Source organism: Haemaphysalis longicornis, unplaced genomic scaffold, assembly GCF_048455015.1.
Source record: "Haemaphysalis longicornis isolate Haplotype H1 unplaced genomic scaffold, Haemaphysalis longicornis Haplotype H1 scaffold_12, whole genome shotgun sequence".
Lineage (NCBI taxonomy): Eukaryota > Metazoa > Arthropoda > Arachnida > Ixodida > Ixodidae > Haemaphysalis > Haemaphysalis longicornis.
The window spans coordinates 59329053-59356152 of record NW_027526225.1 but is presented as its reverse complement, the minus strand read 5'-3'; the positions used below and the strand labels follow the sequence as shown (position 1 = coordinate 59356152).

General features: G+C 49.9%; 2 protein-coding genes across 2 annotated transcripts in view; one reads left to right on the top strand and one right to left on the bottom strand.

Moving 5' to 3' along the window:
• Window positions 1-4137: 4137 nt before the first annotated feature.
• LOC144161640 (uncharacterized) lies at window positions 4138-12155 on the top strand. Its single transcript, XM_077692270.1, has 2 exons — window positions 4138-4476; window positions 11287-12155. The coding sequence occupies exons 1-2, from the start codon at window positions 4138-4140 to the stop codon at window positions 12145-12147; spliced, it is 1200 nt and encodes a 399-aa protein (XP_077548396.1). The 3' UTR covers window positions 12148-12155.
• An 8426-nt stretch (window positions 12156-20581) lies between these two features.
• The window catches only part of LOC144161639 (uncharacterized), a 30270-nt gene continuing 23751 nt past the window's right edge, over window positions 20582-27100 (bottom strand). Inside the window, exon 7 of the mRNA XM_077692269.1 lies at window positions 20582-24852. Coding sequence (XP_077548395.1) covers window positions 20848-24852 — 4005 coding nt within the window. The 3' untranslated portion in view covers window positions 20582-20847. The remainder of the gene's footprint in view (window positions 24853-27100) is intronic.

The window sequence follows — 27100 nt, the reverse complement described above, 5'->3', positions numbered from 1 at the left end:
TACGTTTTTTGTTTTTGTTTTTTTGTCGCTGTACGACCAGCGGAGGACTTGTGTTCGCACCGCCCTCTATTCGTGGGTGTTCCAAACGCTTGAGTGTCTAGTTTCCTCCAGCTTCTCGGGGTGGTGGTCCCGTCGTCCAGACTATAGTTACTGTTGTTCATTTTGAAATTCCCGCCTCGACGGTCCTCATCATGGGGATGCCGCTACAGCTTCTCTTGCAATCCACTTGCACAGAGTGAAATGGCTCTTGAATTTTGTTTTTTGGAGTCATCGTTGCGCCTGTTTGCCTTGACCGTACAAAAGTAACACGCTCATATCGTTCGGCGCACTCAGCTTTACCAGCACTTTGCTTGTTAACTGATAGCCACGTGTAGTATTTGCAAACCGAAGTCCGCAGCAGCATTCTCTGATTAGCTTAAAACGTGTTGTTTATCGCAGAATGTTTAGGACGCGCCCCTAGAAGAATCTCCACTTCAAACTACTTATCCCACTCGATATGCCCTTCCTGAAGGCAATGCGGGTAATACGGCAAAGCATTGAGAGAGAGAGAGAGAGAGAGAGAGAGAGAGAGAGAGAGAGAGAGAGAGCAAACTTTATTAGTCTCTGGGATGAGGAAAGGGGGGGGGGGCGGAGGACCATAAGGCCTCCGCGACGTCCAGTGCCCGCGACGTCACCAATAGTTGATCGGGCTCCCCAGGGCCTGTTCCCAGAGGGTGGGGGCGGGTAGAGGGGGATATGGGGAGGCTGGGCACTCACAAAGGGAGTGGTAGTGGGTGTCCAGAGCCCCACATGCTGAGCAATTAGGGGATGTGAAAATGTGGGGGTGTGTGTGGACCAGTTGGGTGCGATGTGGGAAGGTGTGTGTTTGCAGAATGCGCCACATGTGAGCTGCAGCGGGGGTGAGCGCTGTTGTTCGCCCACATTTTAAAACCCCAGATTCAAGCCGCAAGTCTATGGGCGTATACTAGCAGACAGGAACCTTCATGGAGCGTCCACGTGTGTTCTCTGAAGAAGAGGGTGTCTGAAGTGGCCCACATTCTCTAGCTCATCGGCAACAAGACGCGGGAAACATTCTTTTTATTTAGAGGGATGTTACCCTGCACTACGCCTTGCATCTTCAGTAAGACAAAACAAAATTAGCGAAGTAACGGCACTTCATCGCTATTACACATTTACATCATTCGCGAAAAGGAACAAAAACTTCAAAAATATAAACTATTCCAACGCCTTTTGCTACTCATAGCTGTAAATAACTCACACACGTGCAGCTTTCCCGCTCATGGAAGTCCTTTCAACAGTGATTACTCTGTAGTTATTTCTCCTTCCCCCACTTAACGTAGAGTCTTCCTGCCACAATAAAGGCTACCGGTCCTCCTCTATTTAGCCAAATTTACAGATTTGCGCAGCTAATATTGGGGGTGAAAACTTGCTTCGTGCACAGTTTCAAGTCTCGCACGTATCGCGACTAGGTTCCTCACCCATGGAAACTATCCCATAGAAATGCATAGGGAGTAAGATTTGACAGCGAATTACACACAAAATATGCAGAATCCTGGAAACTACTTGTAGTGTTTTCATCTTCACATTGACTTCTTGCTTTATGCCAAATATCCCTTTCCTGGAGTGTTTTTTCTAGGTTCCTGAGAGGTCGGAATTTCGATCTAGAAAGCTGGGTATGTTCCGGATAGGCGGCATAAGAATGCTACGCATTACAGGACAATTTTCTGACTTGCTGCAATTTTTTTTTATTATTTTGTATTCGCTCTCTTCTCCCCTTCTCTTACTTTTTTCCTTCTTTCTCTTCGGCATACTGAAGAAATTTTTTTTCTCTGCTCCCCTATTTTCGTCTTATCTGAATTGGTTTCCACGACAAAAACAAATTCTTCTTGGCCAATCCCCCCAAGAATGTACGCGTCATTTTATATGGGCCACCACCACCTCGAAGAAGAAGAGGTGGTAGCCTGGAGCGGCCATTCCACCGTGAGGACGAGTTGCAACATCGGGTTCTCCCTGCTCTGCCGTATATAGGTGAGCCTTTGATTTTGTGCTATTTCTAACCTGACGCTTTCTCGACGCGGTTGCCGAAACTTCCCCATGCGTATAGTAGGAATTCCGCACTGAAAAAGACCGCGTAGGGCTGCAAATGACGTGGCCAGCGCACGCCGCATTTACCAAACGCAAGGTGCAGATTGCCGTGTGACGACATTCGAATATTTAAGACTAGGTTAGCACCGGCCAAAGCGTCTGTCGTTGTAGTGTAGAATATTCGTCCTAGTTTTTGGATCCCAAGGACGGTGGTTTGAGACCGGCTCCTGCCTCGGGTGTTTCCTTTTATTGTTAAATTAAACTAGACTTTTTATGGCTTAGGTTAGTTTTGGTGTTTGAAATGATTTCTTTGTGTCCGTTAGGTCATGTTATGTTATGTCTAGGTTAGGTTGACTAGCTTTACGTTATCTGGAGCGATGTAGTGCCAGACGCAACAATTTTGCTACAAAACGCCGGTGGACGTCGATATAATTGAGTGCTTATAATACCGTCAAACGGAACTCTAGACAGGGCCTTTACACAAACCCTGTGTAATATTTCTCTCAAAGCGTGATTTTTATTGATTACGTTAGTTTTGGAGCTTTAAATGAGTGCTTTCTGCTCGTTGGGTTTTTTAGATTAAGGCACGTTACGCTACGTTACAATAGGAAGAGCAAAGCAGGGCCACGCGCTACATTTGTATTGTGAAACGCAGGTGGACGTCGCTTTAGTGGAGGAGGAGAAGGAGGAGGAGAAAACTTTATTCTAGCAAGTGGTCAGAGAAGCGCGGGGGCCGCCGTCCTAATTAAGGCTGGTGGCGAATTCGGTGGCTCTTGACCAGGGCTTCTTGTGTAGCCCGGTCGGAGCTACCCAACGTCTCCCTCCACGGCTCGCTGCTGGTGACTAGAGGGAAGGGGTCTTTTGGGCACTGCCATATGGAATGACTTAGTGAGGCGTGCTCGTGCTTATAGTACTACCGGACGGCGCTCTAGACCAACGTTACTAATGTTCCTCTAGAGAGAACCTTTACCAAATTGAAAGCCTGGTGGTAACCAATCGAACCCTCTCGTGTTACTTGAGGGTTCCATTGTCCCCTTTGTTGTCCAGTTTGTTTAGTATAAGTATGTCCAGCGCATTTTCACTGTGATGTTGGACTTGATTTTCTAACGCTTCGTGTTCCTCTATCGTTGTCGTTTCGACAGAGGAGTAGGTGATTTTTGGTTGAAGAGCGTCCTTCGTGGCTGGAATAGAGTTGAGTGAGTTATCAAAGGGTAGCTATCTAAAGCTGAACAGGTTGTTTTTGTCTTCGTGGACCCTGACGACGACGATGATGATAGTGGCGGTGGTGATGACTATATTAGGTGCAGAGCACTTTATGGGCTCACCCTGTCGTCGTAGCTAGCTAACGGTCGATGCGACTGCCGGAATCAGGCGGCGCAGCGAGATAACGGACCCAAGTGGACCCTGGTGTGCCGTCGTTGGGGGGTCACGCTGAGGCTTCAAAAACTACGCGGTTTAAATAGTCATAACCGTTCGAACCTCGTGAACCGCTGGCGCTTGTCATGCTTCTCCCCGTTGTTTGGCGCAACGAAAACTATCGGTACAGTTGAGGCAAAATATGCGTAATTAACCGGCAGCGCCCGCGTTCATTTACTTAGGAACGCTCGGTTGGTTAGTTATTATGACATTATAAGCGAAAAAAGCGGTGAAAAAAAAAAAAGCGGTCGCGCAAGAAAAAAATGGTGCGTTCGAAATGACGCACAAATGGCTCCAGCCACCAAAGAAAAAAAACTACGCGTTCGAAATGACACAGAACAGCTCCAGCATACGCAGTTAAGGCAAGCACAAAGAGAACAATACTCCCGCTGGCGCAGTTTCATTCTGGGGGTGCGCGAGCACTGCGAAGGAGGGAAATTTGAAATGCATTGGGCGGCAGCAGTGAGCGGATAACGGCGCTGAGCCCATTATGGCGAATCACTGGTCTGCACTTCCGGCAGTTTTCACATTGAGTGGAACGGCTTTTTTTTTTTTCAAAAACTTTAACGCGAGTAAATCCGATGCCCAAGCCTGAATCCATCCGTATTCACTCCCGCAGCCAAGCCGAGCCAAGCCATGTCGGACGAAGCCCCCGCCGCGACGAAGCCGCCGTCTGTGCTGTCCCTGTGGCACGGTGCCATCTTCTACATTGTGCTGACCGTGGCCGACCGGCTGCAGAACCCGTACGAGTACAAGCTGTACTACTACTACAACCTCGACCAGGGCTCCATCGCGCGCATCTACGCCGCCGGCGCTCTGGGCGGCTGCATGGCCGACCTCTGGGGCGTCGCCGTGTCCAAGCGAGTCGGATGGACCCTGACGGCGCCGCTGCTCTTGGGGCTCTACTTCGAGTCGTGCATGCTTAAGGACAGCGAAAAGCTAAGCCACCTGGTTGTCTCCAAGATCCTCTCCAAGGTATGCGTTTCGGTGACGTCATAAATGGCAGGATGCCAGTTTTGCGCAGCCCGGAGTTAATGCGTAGCATTCTTTGCCGAGTGCCCCTACAGCTTCAGCCGTGAAACTCCCAGCATTTACACAAAAAATATTATGCCAGCATCACAGACTTAACGTCGCGAAGACTGATGTAACAGCAGAGCTGTTTGCGCTCCTTCTCGACTGCCCAGCTCGACAGTAGACCAGATACTGACGCCAACGGCATACACATCGCCTCTTTTAGCACGTGCACGTCAGAGCTTGCGTCATCACCAGGCTCAGCCAATCCTGTACGGCGCACCTCCTCTCCACGGCAGCTTTCATGCTCATACTCATGCTCAAATCACTGTTCTGTGCCCATCAGGTAACTTAGAAGCTTGCTCAAAAGATTTTTCTCTTTCCTGGTCTTGGAGTTCTTCGACCACTGGATTCTACGGTGACGCATCTAAAACCAGTTGAGCGGCATCATGGGCCTTTCATTAACCTAACGTTTCGTATACAAAAACCTTAGACAAGAACAGCGGCATCTTTACTGGCGAAGCGTATACATAGTTAACAAAACATAAAACAGACAACTCGATAACTGATTCAGACTCACTGATACAGTATACCGACTGCTCCAGCATCATGCATACTTCCTAAAAACGCACCTTAAAGAGCACTTTTAGGAGCACTTGTGGGACCCTACGTATTAGGACTTAAGCAATAGTGTGATGGGTCCCTGAAAAGTGCGGCATTTCAATAGACCCTGCATCGCTGTTTTTTCAACGTTTTTGTAAATCTTATATGTGTTCATAGCTTACTCAACATACACATCCTGTACTTAGAATAAAGGTACCAAACTACCTCAGACAAAAACTGCTGCTTTATGCCCATCAGATAACTTTGAAACTTGCTCAGAAGATTTTTCTCTCTTTCCCAGTCTTGCCGTTCTTCGAGTGCTGGAATGACGTCACTATAGCGGTGTAGCGGCTAATGGCCGCCTTCTGTTCAGTTGCAACGACAAATCATTCGATAGCCACTTGAAAAAAAGATCACCACAAAATCAAATCAGAAATCAAATTCGGATCTGCTGCGACGAGCAAATCATGCAGTGCCGCTCCGTGCTGGTGATAACTATAGTTTTCACAATGCTACTGGATGCGAAGGAGAGGGTGAACGTGTTTATCGGAAGTGTTTCAAATGTCCCTTTCAGGTAATCAAGTCAGGTCAGAATGCTTCCACGGCTGCTTTTGAAGGCACCGTAGATGCAAACAAACAGCCCTTCCTGGATTCTTGGGCTACTTAAACCCAAAATGTTTGGTTTCTATGTCTGTCTGTCTGCCTGCCTGCCTGCCCCTCGATTCAGCCGCCCGGCCAAAGTTGAAGGAATTCTTGAACGAGACGTTTATAACAGCAAAACATTCCCAAACTACTAAATCTGGTTACAAGGTAATACTTGTCAACATTGTTGAGTTAAAAAAAACAACATTAGGCATATTTCACACAAGACATCAAAATATATGTGATATTTGCAAGGTTCCTTTAGTTAAAATTACTCGACTTCGTGAATTCTATCATACCTAATAAAAAAACACCCTTTGAAAAAAATATTTCGAACGAAAAGTACAGGAAGCGCTCCCGTCGCCCTCTCGGGGCGGCTTTCGAAGGAGTCTAAATGTCACCGAAAGAGTACAAATGCCGAAGGAGTACGAATGTCGCGTGATGCGAATTGATCAATGATAATAGCGACGGCACGGAACAATAGGAGAAAAGAGCGCCGATACTCTGAAACCTTACCTAGTGACACTATAGGCCATGCTTCGAAGAACAGATCACATTCCACAACACCCAGCAAACTACTCAGCAGATAACCCCTGTCTGCTGGGATAACCCCGTGACAAAATGTTCCAGTAGATGTCACCCAGGAAGTGGAACGCGACAAAATTTAATTGGCTTGACTAAACCTCCAGAGGGTTAACTGCGGGAGGAGTGAAACGCAAGGCGGAAGACCGTGAGAGGTCGCCGGGAAAGAGAAGAGAGGCATTGACGGCAGTGCTGCCAACTCTAGGGGAATTTCCCTCGATCTAGGGACTTTCGGTTGTCTTTAGGGAAATAAGGAAATTTGTCGACATCTAGGGAATTTTTTCCCGTCTACGTGGTCTTATGCCTTCAGTCGTGTAATGCTGCTCTTTATTTATTTTAGCATTCATTTTTTATATACCTATGCATGTCAGTTTCTCAATGAAGCCCAGATATCTATTTCACACAAATGTGCATCCCGCAAAGCGATCGCCCCTACGTTTGACATTACTGGTGTAAATTTGAAAAGAACATGACTGATGAATATAAACTTTCTCGCTCTCGCTTCTCATGCACTGCGCATCGTCTGTGCTCGTTCCTACTATTATTATTTTTATACACTAGCGTGGTATTACAAGTGCACTCTTTCGTAGTGCAAGATTTCACGTTTTTATGACAAATGCACGCATAAAAAACCTTGCGGCCGCGTGTGCTTCCATAATTGTTATGGACGCTGTGCGGCAATGGTGAGATCGCGTTTATCACTCCCATGTGGCTGCCTCAGCGAGCGATTAGGACGAGCGATGGCGGATCCCCGTCGCATGGTTTGTCGCGTCTGCCGCAAAATTCGCCCCATGTGGTTACCGCTAAACACGTTGTCTGAGAGAAAACATCCAATAACAGCATTCAGCAAGAACTTAGGGAAATCTAGGGATTTTCTTCATCCGAGCTAGGGGAAAAGTGGTTTCGCAGGTTAGCAGCACTCATTTATGGGCCAGGGATGGCAGAAGACTGTCGTCTTTCGACGACATTTGCAGCGAAGCGAGCAGATACGCGGCCAATTCCTTTACCTTTCCTTTTCGGCCCTCCACACTGGTCCGTATTAAATGTATTTTTGCGCTCTCCCGTTGTGAAACCCTTGCGCCATAAAATATCATCACCCAGTCGAAAAAGACGACAATGGAATGGAATGGATGGCTTTATTACAGGAGGAGGCCAATAGGCCCTGGTGTGGGACACGGGGAAAAGGGGAGGGGAAGATTGTTCATATAAAGTCTGCACTGCACTGTGAGCGTTCACTTAGCACGATATGCACAGGTGAAGTTGTGACGAGGGCACTCTACTACGACCATGATTGGGGTATCCAAAAGGAGCCGTTCAGGAGCCACAAGGGGTGTGTTTGGGGGTACATCTAGAGAGAGGGTGAACGATCCGCCATCATACTACTTTATAGAGACCGGGCTTGTTCAGCTTACTCGACTGACCAAGACCAGTTCCTTACGACGCACGTACGCCCGACGACTTCTGAAGAACATGTCCAACACGTCAGAAACAACCCCCAAATTTTACAGAAAATTAAAGACGACAAAAAAAATTTCTGTACTTTGTCTTATTTTCGCGTCGTCTTGTCGTATTGTTGTCGTGTCGTGATCCTGATGTTCTGTCGTGTGTCGTATTCCTGTCCTAAATTTTATGTTCCATCGTGCCGAATTCCTGTCTTGTAGGGATCCTGATGTTCCATCAGTTGTTGAACATGGTTTGATTGTTAATTCCCATTGTGAAGAGTAGCGTAAATGGCAGTTGTATTGGGACCACAGGCATGTTTGTCGTTGAGAAAATTGACTTTTTCGTTACAACAAAAATGTGTGTGCGTCGTAACAGATGGCTTTGTCGTAACAAAAGGACTTCTGTGGTCCCAACAATGTTTTTTTTTTTTGTCATGCAACAGGAATTCTTGTTAGGTTTTTGCGGTATTCCTGCTGTGATTTTTGACTGGGCATCGTCGTCATCCACTTACGCAGCAATATCAATTTTAATGAGAATGATATAACGGCACAACTTCCGCAGCCGTCTTGAGGCAGGAAAGAGTGTGAAAGGCTACAAACAAGCAAACCCTACGCAACAAGCTCGGCGGTGGATTTTTTAAAACCATTACAGCATGTTTGTACGTGAACATATAGAGCTTGACGACATTTTCAGCGCAAAAAAGAAAGGCGGCTGCCCTGGCCCCTTTCCTTTGTCGGTATTCTTTGAGTGCTTAAATCATGCCGTAAAGTGCTTGCCAACTCTTCAAGCAACAAGTTCCTAAATATAAAGGCTTAGCAGGGCGGATTCTTAACTTGGAAGATGTTGAATATCACTTTGAAGCGGCTGTATTTCGTCAGATTTACTCAATATATACCAGTTGGGAAACTTCACAGAAGCCTTATGTATCAAAAGTCGGTCCCCGGTTGGCCCCCTTCAACTGTTGCCTACAGGGGTAAGCACGGGGAACGCTGGCAAGCCTGACGTCTGTCGGCAGAAAGGTGAAGTGCCTGCGGCCGCTGCCGTACGTCATGATAAGAAAACTCGAGGAAACATAAATACAGTAACACCTCGTTAACTCGAACTCACATATCTCGAAAAATCGTCTAAGTTGAAATTTTCCGTGGCACCGAACCTTTTTCCTTTTGGGCCAAACTGCGCATATCTCGAAATCGTGACTGAGAGTGGAACGAAAATTTCGCCGCCGCGACCGTTTCACAAGATTCGCACGCGATACTGCCGCGCCGAAGTCCCTCAGTTTTTTTCTTATTTAGCCACGCCTACCACAAAGCCGGTGTTTTCCCCGAACGTGAAGTCTGAGCCTACAGGCATATCAACTTTGTCAAGCAACCCTGTGGCATGTCATGTGACGGTAGAGAAATGCGCGGACGTACAGCAGAATGTGCCCGTGAAAGGAGAACATACGGACGCCGAAACCGTTGAAATGGCCGCAAAAGGAGGGGACGGCGAAGACCCTCCTCGAGAGGTGCCGACATCTGCCGAAAGGATGAATTTGCTGCGCTTGCTGCGAAGTGAGTTTGAGTGCAGCGGCGGGGAAGATCGGCTCATGCAATGCGTCAAGCAGCTAGAGGACTCTTTACTAGGCCCGATTGCGGCAGCAAAGCAGACCAGCATTACGCAGTTCTTTTCTGCTCAATAAAATTGCAGTGCCACAAAACCCTGCCGGTGAACGTCTCTTGTATGTTTTTTTTTGCTATTTAAAACCTTTATGAAAACTAAGATTGGAAGCGGCTGTTGAAGAGCTTGTAAGTAGTAGCGCCTTTTTTGCAAAGAACTCGATATTTCATGTCAATTCGAGCAACTTTGCTTCTCTCGAAAATCCGCTTATCGAGAAATATTTCCTGGTTTTTACTACTTCGAGTTAACGAGGTATTACTATTACATTACGTATGCTTTCTAATTTTTAAAGCAAGATTTATTATAATATGTTCTACTATTAGGTGAACTTAAAGCAAAATTCAGTTTTCGTCCCCTGGGTGCCGTCTTTGTAAACTTTCCCCTCAGCGTCCACAAAGCACGAAGCGCGCGGAGTTTCGCAGCAGATGTGTATTGATGAACTCCGGTGTTTCGAATCTCGCAATTATTAACCGGGCATTCCGACTACGCTTAAAGGAGCCATGAAGAGAAAACACAAGTTTGGTTCATTCAAAAGATTGACTCGTTAGAATCATACTGACACCACTTTTAACGTAAACTTCGCTCAAATAAGCTAGATAATTAGGAAAAACGGGAATGGCCATGCGACCCACCAGCTCATTTCCCGCAACAGAACCTATGATGTCACACGAGAATGCTCTGCGATTGGCGGAGGCTGGCAGAACCAGACGCAAATTAGGTAGAGCTTACAAACTAGCCGAACGAGCGATTTGCGCTTAAATTTAGGGCACATTCTTTACAAAGCAATAAGAATGATGGGACAAACAGTGGAAGTTACGAAAGCACATGTAAGCATAGAAGTACTGATGCGTACTATTGTTCATACTGCGCACAGCATGCTAGGTTTAGCTTCACAGCACTACGGGGCTTGGGGTTGTCTCAGACGACACTGGCCGATTGACGCAAGCAACGGTGTCTTACGTGACCACATTTGTCGAGCCAGTAGTGTTTCAGGGAACGAATATTTTCTCCCAGAACAAAAACAAGCCAGGTTTAAATACGGGCAAAAACAAACCAAACGCTTGCCACGGTATGGTGGCGCCATCTAGGTTCGGGTAACGTAAAGAAACGCAGGAACAAGCCAACACCGCTGTACAGGGTGGAGACAACCTTTGAACGGTCCCGTGCCGCCGCAATTGGGCCAACGTGCTCAACGCGTTGTTCTTTTCGTTTCCCACGAGACCTAGCAACGCGAAACAGACAATATGATTCAAACTTCTTCAGTAAACCGCGTTGCGGCGATAATTTTAGCGCGGTTTTGACACAATGATTTGCTTCGGCGGCGAGCGAGCGACCCAAAATGGCGGCGCCAGCGTATACGTGTCTCTACCCTGTACGGCGGATGCGTGAATGAAGGTATTCTAGGCTGCACAGCGGTCGGTTCCTGTGATGTCATTGCAGATCCCGAAAACAAACGATTTAGCGGGGAAAATCAAAATTTTAACTTAAATTGTTTAATTTCTCAGTGAATAAAGCATCGTTTGTATCCGGACAAGCGCTGGGGGCACTATAAAACACGAAATCTTTCGAATAAAACCAACTTGCATTTTCTCTTCATGGCTCCTTTAACTCCCCCGTCACGGAACTACACAGCGGACGATGGTCTTGGGGCCCTGGCCGTATGATCGCGATTTGTGTCCTGTGCCGTCATTCTGGTCAATCCAGTTCCGATTATGACACATTTTACTAAGCACTTTTTGGTGCGGCATTTCTACGAATTTGTAGAACGCTCCTCACAAAAATCCGTTCCATTTTTTGGCAGGGCTAGACTCTCACAACTTTCTTTTATCGCTCTTTTTGCAACGCCAGGTCTGCGTGCTGACGCTGTTCCCGCTGGCCCTGGGCCAGTTCAACCCGCGCATGCGCCCCTCGGACCTGGCCATCATCCTCGTCATCGGCTTCCTGGGCATAGTCTGCGGAGTCGTCAGCAGCATTCTCTGCGACATCATGTACTACAACTGCTACCTGCTGTACAAGAGCTCCGCCTACATCCTGGTCGGCCTCTTCCTGTTTCACTTCCTCAAGCCCAAGTCGCAGCCCATCAAGGGCCTCGTGGAGCCGTACCGGGCGGACCGCGTGGTCACCTTCGCCGTCCTCTCGTCCGAGGTGGCGCTGTGGTGCTGCAGCACCATCGTCGAGGCGTACTGGGCTCCGCTGGTGAACCCCAGCAACATGGACGTGGGCCTGCTGTACGCGCTGTACTGCTTCTTCCACGTCTTCGGCAGCTGCTTCTTCCGCGTGCTGCGCATGATCCGGGCCACGCCGCGGTACTCGCTCACCCTCGCTTGCATTCTGGCGGGCGTGGGCATGTTCTTCGCGGCCGTGGCCATGCCCGTCTACCCGGACTCTGTCCTGGTCATCGTGATGGCCATGCTCGCCTTCCACTTCGGCCTCGGCCTGTGGGGCGCCGTCATGAGGAAGCTCCGCAGCTGCGCCCACATCTCTCCGGGAAACGAGGCGTACGCCAGGTGCGCGGGGCGCCTCCTGGCGGCCGCCATGTTGGCGTTCGGCAAAGAGCTGGACACGCAGTACCTTTGCAACGTGTTCACGTTCTGCTGCTGCTTCATGGTGCTCTCGCTGCTGCCAGTGCAGTCGCTGGCCCGCTGGAAGCAGAAGACCAGGATCGTCGAGCTCGTCAAGTCCGTGGACGTGTTGGGCGACTCGGCGTGACGCGAAGGAAGGGGAAGGGACGCGGATGGGATTCAGGTTTTGCAAGGACGAGTGTGTGATGTGAAATTTGGGCTGTGTCGCTGAAGTAAATTCCTTTGTGTATCCCAAGGGTCTGTACGTGTTTTCTTGCGGAGCCACTTTTGTAGCGAGAGCTGCAATGGCCGTGTTCTTGCCGTTTCGCTTTGGCCTGCGGCCGCCCCGCGAGCGGAGTGCTAGCTGGCAGCGGTTCCTATGGAACCTGCGGCGGCTGAAGAACCTAGTGATTCCCTATCCCCCGCAGCTGGCAGAGCCGCTAACCGCGACAAAAAACAAAAATAAAGAAATAAAAAATAATAAATAAATGAAAATCAAAGTAAAAATAGAAAAATAATAATTATAAAAATTAAAAATAAACAATAACAAAAAATAAAAATAAAAACGTATATATGTAGAAGCGGCTCGGTGGGATTCGTCGTCATATATAGAACGTGAGTCGGAGGGACTAAAAGAATTCGGGCTTCGTCATCGGAACGAAACCAAGAGGAGAGAGCGAACCGTGGAGACGGAGGAAGAACGAGCCGCACGCCTCGAGAAACGTCGTAACCGCACAGAGAACCAAGCTAAACAATAACACTAACCATACCTCTCGCTTTTCACACCCGTGCAAAACTAGGTTAAGCCGCAGCCAATGTTTTCATCTTTGACAAAAGTGTCCCTCCGAACCGCAAACCTCGAGAACCGGTGCTTTTTCCGTGGGGAATCCATGCTGGCCGAGTGCTGGTCTTAGTGCGACGGTGGCGTTGCGCGGGTTCCACAGCACTCCGACGTAAGTTCAACGGGGTCAGATTGTTTACTGGACGAAACAACGTGCGTATTTTCGTTTTTTTTTTCGTATTGACTGCTGTCTCCGTTCAAGTGTTAACTGCTGGATGCCATATATAGCCGCGCCGCGCACTGAGATTTTTGGGCAGCGGGGCGACGCCAGGGTGTTGCAACTCGTTATTGAGAGAGGCGTTTTGGCATCAGCAGCTATCCAGCGCACGGTGTTGGGGCACATGAACTTAAACCACATTATTCTGGCCGCTTCGATCAAGGAAGGGGGCTTGTAAAAAACACAAGGTGATCTAAATGAGGAATGAAGGAATAAGTTTGCGCGAAAGACGAGTACGAAGAAGAGAGGACAAGATGAGCGCTCGTCTTGTCCACTCTTCTATTCGTCCTCATCTTTTGCGCAAAAGTATTCCTTCGTACGTCATGAACCAACTAGCCAGCAATCAAGTCCTACTAAATGAGGAGTTCATTTCGTGTTCAATGCAAAATTCTCATTAAGAAACAGGCGTAGTTACTGATAGAAGCTGTCCCTGTTGGCAGAAGTCCAGGGTAATAAAACTTCAGCGAGAAAAATTGGTCTGCGAGAACGAAGAGAGCGATTTACCTTTGGGATATTAGGTAGGCTAAATTAGACAGCAACTCATACTCAGCTCATAACCACATTTATCCTGGCTGATAGTGCACTCAGCCTGGTTAACAGATGCTTTCGTTCATCTGGATGTAACAACCTGGATATAAAAAAGTTGACAAAAAAATTGGCTCCTATTCACGCTGTGAAAGTGGTTGGAAAGCAAAGCTTTAAACGACACCCACAACAATTGCCCATGTGACGTCACTTGAATTGGCTCTACAAAGAGTGAAACCAGAGATTCTGCCAGCCGTTACCTGGAATTCGCGGGGGCGGCGTCCCGAACGCAGCAGCAGCGTCGGCCACGGCCGAGCTAGCGCGGCGGACGCCGCCGCTGTAGCCTGGCCGTGAGTCGGGAGAGAGAAAACGGAGAGGGGCGTCTTTCGAAGGGTGAGACAGCGGAACCTAGCCATCCTGCTGTGCTAGCTCGGGGCTACACCACCGCGTGACACAAGCGCAGACACCGAAACAATTCGGCATGTGAGCTTAGTCATTACCATTTATACCGATTTCAACTAGCTAGTTTCGTAAGTTTCAGAATTGCGATAAAGCTGAGGGAACTTTTATAATCCCTATTTATCAGAACCAGTTGCTCCTTTCGCTTTTTGTAATACCTCTTAAAACACAACCTAATCACAAATTTAGAAAACGGAGTCCCATTCGTGGCAAGCAGTGCGCAAAATGTAGCGTTTCTCTATCGGTCAGGTGTCTGTATGTGGTCTCTACATTTGGTTTTCCCGCCATGTAATCCAATCCTTAACGTATGTTTGCCGTACAACCACTTAATTCCGTCGGGTACGGTTTACCCAGGAGGTGCTGTCGAACAAGTTAATCAAGCCCTGCTAAGGCACCGCGCAATGGACGCGAAGCTGCACTAAAACAGGCCCAAAAGAGCCGTCGCTAAAGCAGACAACAAAGCCGCACCGCCAACGCCGCCGCCGGCGAGCAGGCACTTCCGCGCGGGGAACGCTGGGTAAATTCGCAGCGGCATCTGTAGTGCGCTCCATGAGTGAAACACTCCGCCCCCTCCCTCTCTCCGCCGCTGCCTCCGACGCGCTGGGAGTCCCGCACGCGCACGCCACGAAAGAACTGTTGGATGGTAGCGCTAGAAAGCTTCGCTTTAAAAAGCAATCCTCGTTCATTGAAACTAGTAATTTTTCGAAATAAGAGGGGTGAAATTTCAAGGAGAACTTAAAAAAATTGGGCCCATCTCCCCGCGAGGGGGACTCGAGTAAATGCGTCGCATAGGGGGTGGGTGTATTGCGTTAACGTTTAGTGTTTGGGGAGTTGGTGGTAGTGAATGCGTTGTATCAGCAGCTTCTTGACGTAGTTTGAATGAGTCAAGGATATAAGGCGCGTTCGTAGCTCCCATTCTGTGTCGGCTTTGTGGCGCAGTGGGTAGAGCACCATGTACATTGCGTTCCGCCCGCAGGGTCGAGGGATCGAAACCAGGCGCCGGATAGTATTTTTTATATATCGTGTAGGGGGAGGGGTGCGGACTACGACTACGGACGTCAACGCGGGTGACATCGTGAGTTACTGAAATGCTCTGCATTTAAAAGAGCTGAAGTAGTGAGGTTCGACGTGCTACTTTCTCGCCCAGCCCTTATGTCGTCCCATAGGGACTAAAGGGCCGGTCTGTGGAATGCTTTGGTGTCTCTTCTGTGATATCGTTACACCTTAATGGTAGCAAGGTGTAACACGCTGACAGCTCTTATTCTCCCTAAGACCCCGCTGCTGACGTGATGAATTAGAACGTTTTTCAACGATCTTTTCTATTGAAAGCAAAGTCCTTGAGGCCATGCAGGGACGCCGGTCAGGAGGGCAGGGGGGAGGGGGGGTGAAGGCCATAGCTTCCCCCTCCCAGTATTTTTACGTGCGACTCACCACCCCCCTTACCTGCTTCATGCCCCATTGGCATTTTCTGCGCAAGTTACGATATCCGCGTTCCTAGAAATTTGGCTGCTCCTTAGCACGATAATTGCCAATTTTACGTTGATAACAAGAGACCGTATTTTCAGGCATTAAAAAGCGCATGATAGGCGCCAGAAAGATCAGGAAAAACATTTTAGACCTCCAACGCCTTAAATATAGGCACCGTAATTTTTTCCATAAATTCAAATAATGTGAAACGATGACGCGCGCGACCTTAAACTACGACAGCAAAACCAAAAATTACGCCCACCTCCCCTCGCGGGAACCCTGGTGTGATGCGACGCTGAAGGGGGTAGAGAGAGTGTTCGCTCTCACCTGGGCACGCGCCGCCGCCAGTGCGTCTGCCGCGGCTCTGACGCAACACAATCCAACACAATCCACTTTAATCCAATCCAATCCAACCCAAATCCAATCCAATCCAAGCCAAGCCAAGCCAAGCCAAGCCAATTCAATCGAATCCAATCCAATGCCCCTCGCGAGAGAGTGTTCGCTATAGGAGAGGAGAGGGGGAGAGTGGAGGAGAGACGCAGCTGTGCGGACGCCGACGACGACGACGACGGACGCACGCAGGAAGGACAGGGCCGCCGACAAGAGATGCTCAGCATCGCATCTGAATGAATGAATGAAACTTTATTAATGATACGGGGGGCTTGGTAGCCTAGTTGGGGAAGAGGGGAGAATGGAAAGGGAGTGGGGCGGCCGTCGGAGTCGTCCGGTCAGGTCTGCCGCTCGCACGAACTCCCACAAGAAAGTGATCGTGCTCGCGGCGTCCAAGTGAGGGGGCGGGGTTGTCCATTCTTCCAATGATGCAATGCCGGAGCCCTTGTGCCTGATCCTAAGCGGTGAAAGGCCGGGGCAGTCCCACAGTAGGTGCCTTAAGGTTGGAGAGGCACCGGTATTGCACGTGCAGCAGTTCGCAGTGGCTGCCTGGTCGCCCTCCTCGTTCTGATCGGTGATGTCCGCTTGTGGGTCACCGCCACGAGCTCTTTTGGATGCAGCGTGTGCTCGCCACTTTGCCAGAACATCTTCCGTAAGGGCAGCACCTGTCTTAGCCTTGTATATTAGCACTTTCGCACCACGCGGAAGCCCTTTGGGAAGTGGGTGGGGATTGTGCGGCACCTTCGCCATCAGTTCTCGTTTGGCTTGCACCTTCATCCGCTCGCGTTCCGCGTCCGGGTCAAAAAGCAGCGGAGTCTGGGGGACTGTGTCAAGGGGGGACGAGCGGAAACGTAACAGCTCGTTCGCCGCGTCATGGGCGGCGCCGTTTCCGATGCTGCCCGCATGCCCCGGGACCCAGTCCACCCGCACCATCACGCCGTAGAGCTCGTGAAGGGTTGCGCAAGCGACTTTCACGTTGTGCGCCAAAGTGCCGGCTCTAGGTGTCTTTGTCAGATTTTTGAGGGCGTCCAAAGAGTCGGTACAAACGGTGCAGGTTTGTCCTCGCACAGAAAGTGGGCTGGTCCTTGCACATTCAGTGAACTTCTCTAGTGCATAAAGGATGGCCTGCAGTTCAAGTGACCTCACAGGTTGCTCTTGGCAGTATTGAAACGCCTGCGCATCCCGCTGCTGTCTTCGGACGGCAGCGACCGCTCCCCGGAAGGTGTCTGGGTCCCAGGCGGCGTCCGTGAAGATGGCGTTGTCCTGGAAGTCAGCCCTCTCAGCAAGGGCAGTTCGTTGGGCCGTGTGATCCCCTTTCGTGCGTCGGCGCGTGACTGGCTTCGTGACACGAACCTGGACGTCTTCCCAGGGAGCGATCGTGCGGAGCACTTCTATCTGTTCACCCAGCTGTTCCCCGTCCAGCTATAGGAGCGACTGGCCCGCTGGCGTGTAGAAACGGCTGCGATCGTGTCCTACATTGCGTTCTGCGATGATGTCTCTGAGCGGCGGGATGCGAGAGTAGCGGTGCAGCTCCTCGACCCGAGCATGGCGGGGCAGGCCCGTTATCACCCGAAGACACTCCCGGTGTAGTCTTTCCAGCTTGTCGTATTGCTATTTTGTCAGGTCAAAACACACAGCTCCGTAGCAAGCTTTGGACGTTAGTATTGCCATTGTGAGGGTACGAGCTGTGCGTGTGCTGGCTCCTCCGGATTTGTGGGCTATGCGTCTTACAAGATGCAGAAGCTGTTTCCACTTAGGCTCTAGCTGCCGTAGCCACGTTGCCGCACCTCCGCTTTCATGTATCGGGATGCCAAGAATCTTGATATGCCGGTCTGGAGCTCTCTCGAGTGTCTGGCCGGTGAGGCAGAGCTTGACCTAGTCGTTTTCAACCGTGGAGCCGCCCAGGAGAATATATTTTGTTTTTTCCGGAGACACTTCCATTCCCGTAGTCTTCAAGTAGTCGGCTAAAGTATTGAGGGCGTCTTGTATAGCGTTGGCTGCGTCTTCTGCTGTTCTGAGAGGGTCACCGGGCTCCGTCCACAGCGTCACATCGTCGGCGTACATGGTGAGGCGCACACCATGAATTCGTGGGCGACACCATGAATAGCGTGGGCGACAGTATGGCCCCCTGGGGAACACCAATGCTGCTGCTGTAAATCTGAGGGTTTCTAATGTCACTCCGAATCTCAAAGGTGCGTCCCTCCAGGAATGACCTGACGATGTTGAGGATGCGGGCTCCTGGCTTCGTGTCTTCGAGTGCGGAGATTACTGCCTCGTGCGTTACGGTATCGAACGCCTTCCGCAGGTCGACGGCTACCAGTATGCCAGGAACACTTTTTCTTCCTCTCCGCTTTTGAAGACAACGACGGAGCAAGAAAATGCTGTCTTGTGTGCAGAGGCCTGGTCGGAATCCTGTCTGGCCCGGGTCGAAGTAGGGTTCTTTCTGTGCCTCTTCAAGGTGGTAGGTAAGCCGGGTGAGAACCATCCGCTCCAAGAGCTTGCTGAGTGTTGAGGTAAGCGAGATGGGCCTCAAGTTACTGATGCTGACGGCTGGCTTCCTTCGTTTGGGAATGGGGCTCACCACGGAGTGCTTCCATTCAGCAGGAATTTCGCCTGACAGCCAAACCTTGTTAATTTCTTCAGGTAGCTGCATTTTCCCGCGTTCGTTAAGGTTGCGCAGCATCTGCCAGGTGATGCCATCCTTTCCTGGTGCGCTCTTGGCGTTGACGGATTCGATAGCCATCACTAATTCTTGCATTGTGAAAGGCGACTCAACATCTAAAAATGTTAGTTTATTGCGGCACGAAGGCGCCCGCAGTTGAACATATATCCGCTCAATTGTCCCGTGAAACTGCTGTGTTTGTTAATGATGACCAATTGGCCTAAATAAACAGGAGCACGCACATGTTCAATGGCCACTGTCGCTTGCTCGGGCGTCGTGGCAGGAACAGGCATGAAAAGGATACTTTAAAGCTGGTAATACCGCTTTAAAAAGCGCCACTTTACGTCTGCCTCGCGAGATCAAATTATTACGACGCAAGAAAAGCAGGCACAAATAATGAACGTAAGAGAGAGGGCGATTTATTAAGAAATTAGCATGTTCTTAAATGAGGACTGTTTCTTACAAATTTTCTCATTTGCAATATGATATTATCCCAGTTTTGCAGGCAAGACGACCCACCCTGCCAAATACACTTCAAACGTTTTGAATAACATAATTGGAAAGGTGCTTGGCGGCCGAATGGATTCTTGATGGAAAAGTCTACCACGGGACAAACTAATTACGGCAAAATGACTTCAACTTTCACTGCAATATCAATTTGGAATAGTTTACCGCCTGCTGTGAAACTATTTACGCGAGTGTAGTCATTTAAATCGTCCATAAAAGACCATATCTTGTCCTGTTAATTGGTATTTGCTCCAATTTCTTGCTGATTTAATCCTGGTGGAAATTGAATATGCCAATCTTGTTTTGTTTTGTAAAATTGTGAACTTTTTCCTGTTTTGATTGTTTAGTGGAAATGAAATCACCCTTTTTTATTATTTTTTTGAGCGCCTTATATTGTTACACTGTTGCTGCTAATGGTTTTTGTAATTATTACCTCTGCAATATCTCATCGAGGGTCCCGGTACAGTCACAGACTTTGGGACCCTTGTCTGTAGTGCTTTTTTTTGTGTACTTTTCTTTCGCACCTAAATAAACTCCTCCTTATTCTTAAAATCCACCTAAAAAAAGTAAATTACAAACAAAAGAAAATACGCATGCACATCACTTTTTTTTCTTTTTAACAGCAGAGACGTGTAAGCTTTTGTTCCGCTACCCAGCATTACCAGCGCGTGAGCGTGCGCCGGGTGAGGAGCGCCCGGCGTCGGCCTGCTCGACCTTCGAGAACACTCTGCCTAGCGCGTTCGTAGCGTGATCTCTCGCGTGCTGTTCTCCTCGCCTGTTCACGTGCGTTTGCGCCTGAAGTGGGGAGCCTGCAGACGCCGTGTTCGCAAAAGCCGGTTGCCGCGGGTTCTAGCGCGCGTAAACACAGTCAACTTTGAGAGTGACGCGAAAGCCTGCTGGCAAAACGATCCGGGCCTGCCAGTCATGGAGAAATTTTAGCGGCAAGTTGGGAAATCCATGTGAGGAGCAACAGCCTGGTCTCCGGCGAAACGAGAGGGACCGCCAGCTCTGCTGTTTCTCCAGTCTCGCACCACTATGTGCAAGCTGAGCCCTTTTTTTTTTTTTTTTTCGTTCCGCAGGGCATTGCAGGTACAGTGAAGCTGTACAGGCCAGGGATTTATTGTCAATTAGTGGGTCACATGGGTTAAGCTGCACAATGCATCCTGAAGTCAGATTTCGACAAAAGAGTTATCATAACGATCTTAAAATTACGGCCCGGACAAGAAGATGTAAAAAAAATTAACAAAATCGAGAAACTCCGTCCCTGAATCAAGACAGATGAGAATATTCCTTTAATAGTGGACGTACCACAACTGTGTCGTTATTCTGTGGGCTTCTTTAACACTCTGATCTGTATACGCTATTTTGCAGTGCCTTATAGCCTTTTCTTCTCATTTTTTTTAATATACACACAGATACGGGAGAAGAAAGCAAAATAAGAGACAGACGCTGAAAACAGTCTCGAAACGCAGCAAGAACTTTATTAACCAGTAAGAAGCTCGAGAAGTAACGAAACACAAAACAAATGCTGAAGCACGCCAAAACGCTCACCTGGGCGTAGCGAAATCGCCACAGGACTAGGTCCGTCTGAATGTACCAACTCATCAACGAAAACTCATAAATACAAACTCCCAAACACAAACATACAAAAGTCTCTGAAGCAAACATGGAAAGAGCCACGTCAAACAAACGCTTTTTCCAACAGTCCTCCAACAGAAAAGGAAACGAGCCTCTGAAGTATTGGGAAACAGAAACAGTAAGAACAGGACAGAAAGGCACTTCAGGGATTTTGACCTTCCAAAGTGGTGGTCTCATCCGCTTTCTTCAGCTTGACGCCGCGAGGCGCCATAAATGTGCTCGCCAAGGGGCTGTTTTTTGCTGGCTTAAGGAGAGCCGCAGGGATTAATTTCGGATCCACTTGTTTCTTCAGCTGAGCCTTTGGCATTGCCGCCATCTTAGGAGCGATGTTGTCCGCGTTCATGGGGGCAGCGCAGCTAGCTGCAGAAGGCATTCGAACGCTCCCAGCCCTTGTCGGAACGTCGTCCTCCCCAACCCTCTGAGTGGCTCCTACCTTGAACAGAGGTGCGCTCTGATGCTGGCGCTGCAGCTGAAAGGTGTCAAAGAAGAAACCAGTCGGTTTGTCGAAACGCGGGTGCCCAAACTGACCGAACGCCGTTGAGCCGCCTCTACCGAAACGTGGCCGGTCATCCCTCAAAAGGCGCTGATTGTTGACCTCAGCAATGCTGTTTCCCCTCGGAAAGAACTGTCCGCTGTCGGGTTTAGCGAGCGGAGTTGATCTCACACCGCCACGGTCCATGGGTCGCGCTGCACCAAAGGTCTCCCTGATGATCTGACGGACTTCACGTTCAGATTCTTTCGTTGGCTCCACGACGGTTTTCTCTTGGTTTTGCCACCAGCCATCTCCGTCGTCGTACAAGACTCCATCATCTTCTTCGAGCTCCTGCTCACAGAAGTCACTGGCACAAATTCCACCATCCTCGAAACATCCTTCTTCGTCGAAGGCGACGTGATCGTGGCTGCGCATGGCTGACGCGGCAGCGCCAGAATATTCTTGCAGGCCTTTGTCATTAGAAAATTCGCCTTGCTGTCTTCCGGGGCCGCGTTTGTCGAAACAGGTGCGATTGTCGCGTGAAGGAAGTGGTTGTCGTCCCTGAAGCAGAAGAGTCGACCCAGCCTGGCATGTACCACGAGGCTTGCAGGCGGCGGGCTCTTCGTTGCCTTGCGATTCCGCCTCAATGGCTTCGTCCAGTTCATCTGGCTCGGATAAGCCCTTGAGTTCTCCCTGGAGAATGACAGCTACCGCTGAGCGAGACGTGCCGGGAATGAAAAACGTGTCTCGGGGTGTCATCTGTGGTGCGAATTGATTGCCACTTTGCAGGGTAGCACAATGCGGAAGCGCGTCATCAGTGTTGCGACCGGGAAAACCAACTGTCGCTTGACCATTGTTAATGTGCCGAGACACCTCCGATATATGCCCTCGCCGATCGAAAGCGATGCTGTTGTAGGAAAGACGTGCCTCATTGGCGTCCTTCCTGGTGGCGTTGTACGCAATCCCGTCTTCCTCCGCCAGTGGTCCCGGACGTTCTGATGTGGCCTCACGAGTCTGCTGTACCAAGGGGACTGGCTGGCCTGTATTACTAACCCCAGTTCCGGGTGCGCGAAAGTCAGGAGCCTTATCTCCATTCTCATTCACCTCTTGATGTATGGGAGTAATGGCCGGGCGGCTGTAGCCGGCTGCTTTCTGAGCAAACTCGTCTAGTCCGCCGACACTCTCCTTGGGCAGGTTTCGGGTCGTGCTAGGCACTGTCGAGGCATGCACTGTATACAGGTTCCATGCGTCGTGATTTGCGTGCAATCCCCGGGCAGCTATCCTTCGCATATTCTCCCTGTCTTCCCAGTCCTGCATCTCTCTGGCGCTCCTCGGCCACGGCTTTTCGTGCAAGTTGGTAAACCAGGCTTCCTCGCGTGAGTGTGGCACAGACCCGAAGCGTTCTGCTGGGGTTCGTTGACCTGCGCTGACCTGGCGCACCGAACTCGGTCTTCCCAGGTTGTTGAATCTGGCTCCCACCTGGAATGTGGCGTTTCCCTGGCCGTTCTTTGTCCCCAAAGGGCCGACGTTCGGTGCAACGGGGTCGCCCTTCATTTCGTGATCTTCCCTGACGTCCAAACCACTGCCAGTCGAAGCAGGGGTGTTGACGGGTCGATTCGAACGGGCTTCGAAGCGGTCAAACCGAAACTTGTCGAAGTTAGGCAAAGGACGATTGCCCTGTGAGGCTTGGCTGACCAGATCGGTCAGTGCTGGGGTCCCCGTGGGTTTCTTGGCAGGAAAGTACCGCGTGATGCGGTTTGTTTGGTCAGAAAAAGGTTTCTGTCGGCGTCTGTTGCGGAAGACTCCTGATGTGTCGAGTGTACAGCTCTTCCTCTCGTTTCTGGCTCCGCTGAAGGCGCCTCGCCCGTGGCAGACGTTCGGCTCCCTTTGCTGATACTGATGACCGTCGTTGCCTTTGCACACCTTGTACCAGTCTTCTAGCTTCGTGGGCATCCCTGGCCCTGTGCTTCGGCAAGCTCTATCTTTTAGTTTGCCGAAGTTCACAGCACGGTGCGGCGTATCTTCCTCGAGTGGTCCTTGTGGAAGGACGCCGCACAGGTCTACCATACGCTCGTGTGACAATGAACCGAACGTCGTCGGACGTGAACCGGATGCTGATTGCCTGCTTGTTTCTGGTTCCGATAGTGTGTGTCGTGCGAGAGGCATTTTGAAAGTCTCGCGTACCGAGCTAGGCGGTAGCATGACTCTACTCCGATCGATGATCGGGGTACCCGGGCCTGTGGATCCTAGTATCAGTTCACCATACTCAACTTCTTCGCCAACGCTGTGATCCAAAGGCGTCTTGAAGATCTCCGCACTCCAGCCTTGCGCCAATGGATCTTGGGCTTGGTCGTGGTGCGTGTTTTGCTCCAACCTGTCGTCCACTGCGGCGCTTGGAGCTTGGTCCCAGCGACTATCCATCGGCGGTGAACCTTCGCCCAAAGCGCTACCTTTTCCCGGCACCAGCTCTTCTAAACCGGTGATATTGGTGACCTGGGCACTGATGTTGGCTTGATTGCCCAGACTTTTTGCGTCACTTCTGTGCGTCACATTTTTTAGCTGTGCGTCGTCTGGGCAGCTAGGCTGGGTGACTCCAGCGGCCATCCTTTGAGACCATTTAGCTCGTTTGGCCGGGCTGGCGGCTGGACTTTCCACTATTTGAGCTCGTCCCTTGTCGCCGTCTTCTCGCTCTTCATCATCCTCAGCCATAGCTGTGGGCTCAGAGTCAGTGTCACTGGTGATATGCTCATTAGCGGAATGACGCCCTTCTGTTTCGTCAACGACAGCGACGTTGGAGCAAAACGTGAAGTCCATTCCTTCAGTTTCAGGAAAGACGTCGTCCCAGTTACCATCAAAGATGTCGTTAAAACCAATACGTGCCGTACTTAAGGAGGCGTCCACCACGCGCGGAAACACCTCGGAATCCTCCTGGACCACTTGCCGTGGCGCTACGATGGCGATATTGTCTTTCTTCACTCCAGTGGACGTCTTTTCCTTCTGCTCAAGAGTTTCCCCAACTGAAGCCTCTTTCCGATCAGAAACATCGTTTTCGTTGGGAGGCAATTTTCGATCGTTTTTTTCTGTGTCTTCACATGCCTTCTGGGTAGGCTCTTCGTTGATGGGCACCTTGTTCTCCCAACAATCAACCTTAGGTTCCGTTACTTGCTGAACGACCTGCAGCTGCACGGCATCTCGGCGTTGTTCCGTGGCGGCTTCCGGCTCATGGTGGGCTTCCGCATCCACTTCCGGTTCCTCCCCCGAGCTTTCGGTCACACTTACCACGCCACTTTCCAGAAGTGCCGCCGCTTCTTCCGCCGATCCAGAATCGGAAGACGTAACGGTCGTGGTATCGCTCACAGGATGTCCGCTGTCTTGCATCTTCTCGTCCATCTCGTGTAGGTCGCTTGTGTCTCCACTCGGCGACGTCGGAGCCTCCTGTTCCGAGTGGCTGCTGTTTTCCGAATCGGTGACTCCTGTGTCAGCTTCGTCTCCGTTGCCACCAGGTTGCGTGGAGCTCGGCGCCACCTGAGAGGCGAACACCACTGTGGCCGTTGCTGATTTGTCGTCGGACTTCGTTTCTTCGGATTTAGTTTGGCTCCCTTCGAGAGATGGCGACCGCTCGCAGAAAACCGTCTTGGCGTCGAGGATGACGGCGTCCAGAGCTGCTTCTGAAAGCTGCAAAAGAGGCAAACGGGATATATTTCACGACACCACTAAAATATCGTGACTTGCAACGACGGAATTCCAGTGCAGCTCGAATTTATCCGCTGTCAACATGGCTACCCCGCAAGCGATACTATTATGTCCAGAGCTGCTTCTGAAAGCTGCAAAAGAGGCAAACGGGAGATATTTCACGACACCACTAAAATATCGTGACTTGCAACGACGGAATTCCAGTGCAGCTCGAATTTATCCGCTGTCAACATGGCTACCCCGCAAGCGATACTATTATCGCACCTACCCAGACCAGTCAACATGCGGCAGAATTACGGCACATATGGTTTAGTAACGTAATGGGCTGGCCTAGTTGGTATTCCATTATGTTCAGGTCAGCGCAAAAATAGACAGGGACTAGAAAAGACACAACACAAGAGCGTGAACATGCAAATAATGTACGCTGTGGCAATGAGGGACACTTGGCTGCCCACGGCAAAGATTGTGAAGATGGTGCTTGTGGTCCGTTATTGCAAAACGGGTAAGTGCTTTTCAGGTCGAGAGCCTAGCGCACCAGGGTAATAATGGAAGCAGTGAATATTCATACAGAGAATGACAAGTGTATCAGTGTGCCATCTTCGCACCTTTCAGCCCAATGAATTGAATTTCTTGAGGTTTATGGCGTACGCGTTGTTGACGGGTGTGTCTGACTGCGCCAAATTTTATCCCGTGTGACGGTACCTCACATTTCTTCCTTTCTTTTCTATTTGCCAGGTTTATCTCTTCTTAGCGTGTTTATAAGCGAGTGTCTTTTTTTAAATAAACTTCAGTGGTAGTATATAGCGCTTTTGTGTTGTGTCGTTTTTAGTCCCTGTCTATTTTTCACTGAATTGTATTGATTGATTGTAGGGTTTAACGCGCCGACGAAACGCAGGCGTCGAGGCGCGCCGTAGTGGAGGGCTCCGGATTAATTTCGACCACCTGGGGATATTCAACGTGCGCCGACATCTCGCACACACGGGTGTTTTTGTTTTTCGCCTCCATCAGAAAAGCGGCCGCCGCGGCCGGGAATCGAACCGGAGAACTCGTGATCAGCACCGTGACGACTTAGCCACTGAGCCACCGCAGCGTGTGCGCTGAACTGTACATAAGGCACGTGAAGGCATCGGCAGCCCTGGCACGCTGGCATCCCAGCACGCTAGCAAGTAGGCACGTAGTGCGGGCTCACTATTTAAAATAGCATAACCCGTCGCATAGAAAATCCTTGCATAAAACAAAAACCGCCATATCTGCGGCTTCCACCATAATTTTTTCAAGCGTGCTGCAGCCCACTGTACACCAACCCTTGGGGCATGCATCACTCTAAATAAAAAAGGTCGTAAAGGGTAGTAACGGCCATATTTACAAACTCCTTACGAACCTTACTACGACGCGGCACAGTGCGTAGGCTCTGCCACTAGCAACTGTATGGTTAGAATATTGACTGGGTGTATAGAAGTAGTATACACTAGATTAAGGTCATGCTAATGACTAGGTTATGCATGCCCAGTTAGTAAACGCATCTAGCTCAGATGATTGTTATCGATAGGACTTCACTAGTGAAGGTTGTGGTGCTTACTGCCTGCTTCAGTTAGTAGTCTTGATTAGCGATGTACTTACTACCTCCAGTTACTAAGTATCTATTGTATGCTGGGACAAGTAACTTGTCCCAGCCATAGCCTTTCACATCGTAGCTTTAGCCATGGCTTTTCACGTCGCAGCTTTAGCCATCGCAGCCATAGCTTTTCACATCGTTCCGGTATTGACAGCCACAACCTTTTTTTAAGAGTGATGATAGCGTATTTACTATTCTACACTGTAACGCAATCACGCGGTTCAGCTTCAACCCAGTGCACTCTAGTGGCCACTCCATACCGTCACCAAAGCGAATTCCGAGAATGACAGCAACGTTCAAGTCATTTTACTCAGAAGTGAGATCTGCGCCATGGAGAACAACAGCACGCTTGACACAATTGAAAGTTGGGCGAGTTGGTGGTACATCCTTAGAAAAAGCGCGAAAAACGACAACACGTAGAAAAGAACACAGGACCAGCGCGCCTGCCTGTGTTCTTTTCTACGTGTAGTCGTTTTTCGCGCTTTTTCTCAAGACAGCACACTTGAATTGCGTGATGGCACAGCGCAGAGGAGGAAGAGGAGGATAAACATCTGTATTGTGTAGTAAATTTGTATGGCGTCTTCAGGAGGAGGAGTCCTCAGTCCAGGACCCCAT